At 44.3% G+C, this 4,453-nt stretch overlaps 1 protein-coding gene across 1 annotated transcript in view; it reads right to left on the bottom strand.

The window, feature by feature from the left end:
- LOC102378258 (stabilin-2) overlaps window positions 1–4,453 on the bottom strand; it is a 140,802-nt gene that overhangs the window by 100,526 nt on the left and 35,823 nt on the right. Inside the window, 3 exon segments of the mRNA XM_025193798.1 lie at window positions 489–608; window positions 732–794; window positions 2,242–2,385. Of these exon segments, the coding sequence (XP_025049583.1) occupies window positions 489–608; window positions 732–794; window positions 2,242–2,385 (327 nt within the window).

Raw genomic sequence — 4,453 nt, forward strand, 5'->3', positions numbered from 1 at the left:
ATTAACTGAGCCCTGGGAAGATCAGGAACCTAAATGGTAGTGCCCTCATGGCATGTACCCGAGCCTAACAGTTCTACTCATCTAGTCTGGATTTTCGTGTATTCACCTTCACTTCATTTTTGGGGGTGGGGTGGGTCTTTATTTGCTGTATGTTTCAAGCTGCCCGTAGGTTCTTAGCAACATACATATGCAAAGAATCCTTTCTGTGTTGATGTCCCTTTTCCACGTGGATGCAATGCTGGGTCAGACCAATGGTCCTTTTAGTTCAAACTTCTGTCTCTGATAATGGTCAGCTATCTCTGAGGAAGCTACAAAAACCCCATGCTGTAGACAGGTGTGGGATAATCTGTCTCCCATATTAGAAAATGGGAAGACAACTAATAATTAAAGGTAAGTTAAGACCTGGAGCATAAAAATGTAGATGTGACTGTATCAAAATATATTATTCTAGAATATAAAGTATTGATTTGTGTTACTGAAAGATGTACCTCTGCAGAAAGGAGATAGTCTAGAGCTCCATCTTGCATGTTATCCAAAGCATTGTTACTTGGAACAAAGACTGTGTAAGGTCCACCATCCTGGTCTAAAGCAAATGCCAGGGTAGTCTTCTGCAGGTGTGGTTTTTTGTTTTTTTGTTTAGTTTTTTTTAAGAAAGGAAAAAAAAAAGAAATTTATATACCAGCTTTGTACATTAAAAATAGGTTTACAGAATTCCTTTTCTAAGCTCTTACCTCTAATAAGGATCTAAATCGGCTGTATTTCCCATTGTCTCGAAGCACGGACATTATGCTTTCCTAAAAGAATATTTGGTTAATGTTTATGTTGAATTACATTTCAATTAAAGAACAAAATCACTAAACAAACAGAAGATATATTCATCAGAGGATCTGATGAACCAGAGTTTACAAATATTGGACTGATCTTAGTCATGGGTTTGCAACATAAGGTCTGTGGACTGCATCCAGCCTGCAGAGCCACTGGATCCAGCCCATGGAGCTGGAGGGCTTTGTTTGTGCCTGTGTTGGGGCTGGGCAGCTAGAGGCTCTGTGCATCACTGCTGCTTTTCCTGTGCCCTGCATCCCTGCTCCCCTCCAGCTGTGGCGTGGATGTACCTTCAAGCTGGTGGGGAGCTATACCAGGGCCAGGCAGCTGGAAGCTCTTCAGCACTGGCTGTCCCTTCTTGGTGGTGCCACAGATAGGAGGTGGAATAGGGAAAGGGGGCAGGGGTAAGTGGTGGCAGTGCTGATGCAACTTCCAACTGCCTGTCCTTGGCTCAGTTCCCCACCAGCTAGAAGTTTGGAAGCTATACCCACACTGCAGCTGGGGAGTGGAGGTAAAGTGAAGTTGTGGCAACGTGGGTTTAGCTCCCAGCTGCCTGACCCCAGCTTGGGCGCAGGCGAAGACACCCACTGTTGAGGTGCAGCCAAAGTTTCCTACCCCATATTGGACCAGAGCTGGGTTGTTACAGAGCATGGCTTATATGAGCTGCTGACTGCTGATCATAGTCATTAAGAACTTGAGTATATTTGCTCTTTTTATATACTATTTGTGTTGCAATGGCATCTAGAGGCTTTGAATGAAATTGGGATCCTATTTTAGTAGGGATTGTACTTCATATAGTAAGAGATGACCGCTACTCTAAAGAATTACATTCTATATCCTCAAAGCACGCAAAGGGTTGAAAAAAGGAAGTAGCATTATCCATGTTTTCCAAACGAGGAAGTGAGGGGAAGAGAAATTAAAGTAGTTGGCCATAAGGTCACGCAGGAAAAGCTGCCTCAAGAAAGCAACTCAGGCTGGGCACTAAAAAATGAAGGCACCCCAAACCATCAATCACTTTTCAGAATCTATGCTTTTAATATTTTGATTAGTGGTTTGAATATATTTAGGTTGGCAACTATCCAAAAGTCTCTATCATCTAATGGCTGCTCTGTTAAATGAATTGGTTGTTTTAGTCCATTTTCTAGTGGAAAGGAATCTACAAGTCAGATTACCATTACACCCAACCACTTTATGGGTCATGTAATAGAGAAGTGAATATCTGAATGGCATGGTAACTGCCTGTCCCCTTTCACTTTGAAAGTTGTGTGTTAAGGTCAGGGTTGAAGCACAATGGCAGGATACAGTGAGGAAACTTGTACAGTTGTTGTCAATAAGGCATGTTTCATGAGCACTGTATTCATTGAAAAGTAATTTAAATGGAAAGTCCTGTAGTTAACACCTGTGTATATTAGGCCTCACCTCTTTAGTGTTCTCAAACGTTGGTTCAACGTTGTCCATGGCCTTGTCAATAATGTGCAAAATTCCATTGGAAGCAATTACATCCCCCTGTAAGATTTTTCCTTTCTTCTTACCCCCCTGGAGTCTAATTTTTAATTGATTGTCCTAAAACAAATCAGACAATAGATATTGAATCCCTTGAATCCCTTTCCCTGGGAGCTTTTGCATATGAAGTTCAATGAGAATATGCATGCTTTATGGTCTATACCAGGGCCATTCACCTGGCAGCCCATGGGCCACATCTGACCATGGAAAGGTTAAAAGCAGCTCCTTGTCCCTTGACTAGCCACCACTCCCTCCATCTCTCTCCAGCAGCTGCCACTGGAGTCTCTGGGTTCCCCCTCCATCCTTCTGCTTCTTTTGCCTGAGCCCACCTCTGGGAGCAGGATGGGGCATCCCAGACCTTGGAGAGCCTGCAGCCAGGGGGCTTGGGCAACCCAGGCACCCTATCAGTCATGATAGTGTCAATGCAGCTGCAGCACACCAGAGAGTCATAGGGAAGGGGACGGGGATACACAGGACAGGGTGTGGTGTGATGCAGTACAGCTGGGAGGGCACAAGGCATGGTATGGGGGTACAGGCACAGTGCAGTAAAAGAGGCTTGCAGTGTGCAGCAGTGTGCGGGGGCATGTGGCACAATGCATTGGGGGGAGGTGTTGTGCATGCAGCACAGTGCACTGTGGCAGGGGGGTTGTCCCCGTGGCATGGTATGTGACCTGGGGGCATCTGGTCTGTGCAGTGTGTGGTAGAAGTTGGACAGCCCTGGTCTATATCAATACAGCGCATACCATCCAGGGCCATCACCTGGAACATTAAATCTGGAAGCTCAGGCCTTATCCAAAGCCCAGCAAAGGAGAAGGAAAGGCTCCCAGTGACTTCAGCATACTGTATTGCTTGTTTACAAGACAGCAAAATACAGAATAGACAAAAGGATGGTGAACAGTATTAGCTTTATGGTAAGAGGAAAAATCTAATTTTACAATAATACAACTCTGATGGTTTGGACTAATAAAAATCTGCCAGGAAACAATTTACAATGTGATTGAAGCTAATGGATAAACTCAAGTAACCTTAGGGGCACATAAACCATTTCCTTTTATTGTGTAGCTGTTTAAAAAAAAGCCAAAATGTTGCTGATCATGCTTTGTACTGAAGTCTGCAGGAAACTCTGAAACCATAGGCTACACGTGTGTTTTCCTGTTATAAATGGAACAACTCTTCATTTAAAATTATACATATATTTTCTTAGGTGACTCTGACCTACTGAAATAAATAAGGAAAACTGGCTTTGAGTCATCACACAGGCTTAAGTTATTGAGTGAGCATTAGCTGCTTGTGAACAGCACTACCTGCTCTTAAAAACGTTATGGGTAAGTGTACTGCATTGAAAAAAGTGACAACTGTTCAGCTATGGAGTCAAATCATCTCTGGTTTCATTCCACATTATCCTGAGTAGATGAATTTTACCATACCTCTTTAAAAAAAAAATCCAGCCCTATTTTATTTATATGGATAACTCATTGTGGATGAGCTTTACATTGGGGGCTGGTTGTGACCCAGTAGGTCACAGGGTTCTGCAATATGACCTCTAGTTGCTCTTATATGCTGAGGCTTATACTAAGCTTTGGGCACAAAGCGAGACGATCCCGATGTGAGGAGAAAGAGGGAAAGGGGCCAGGAGGCTTCCTTGGCTGACCAGAGAAATCCAGGGCAGCCTAAGGGCCAAAAGGGGAGCACATAAAAAGTGGAAACAGGGAGAGATCACCAAAGACGAATATACCTCCTCTGCTCACACTTGTAGGGAGGCAGTTAGATGGGCCAAAGCTACCATGGAGCTGAGGATGGCATCCCAAGTAAAGGACAACAAGAAATTATTTTTTAGATATATAGGGAGTAAAAGGAAGGCCCAGGGAGGAATAGGACCACTACTAAATGGGACGAAACAATTGGTAACAGACAGGGGGGACAAGGCTGAACTCCTCAACGAGTTCTTTGCCTCAGTGTTCCTAAGTGAGGGGCAGGACAAGGCTCTCACTGGGGTTGTAGAGAGGCAGCAGCAAGGCGCCAGACTACCATGCATAGACCCTGAGATGGTGCAGAGTCACTTGGAAGAACTGGATGCCTTTAAGTCGGCAGGCCCGGATGAGCTCCATCCGAGGGTACTGAAGGCACT

This window comes from Alligator sinensis, unplaced genomic scaffold, assembly GCF_000455745.1.
Source record: "Alligator sinensis unplaced genomic scaffold, ASM45574v1 scaffold74_1, whole genome shotgun sequence".
Classification (NCBI taxonomy): domain Eukaryota; kingdom Metazoa; phylum Chordata; order Crocodylia; family Alligatoridae; genus Alligator; species Alligator sinensis.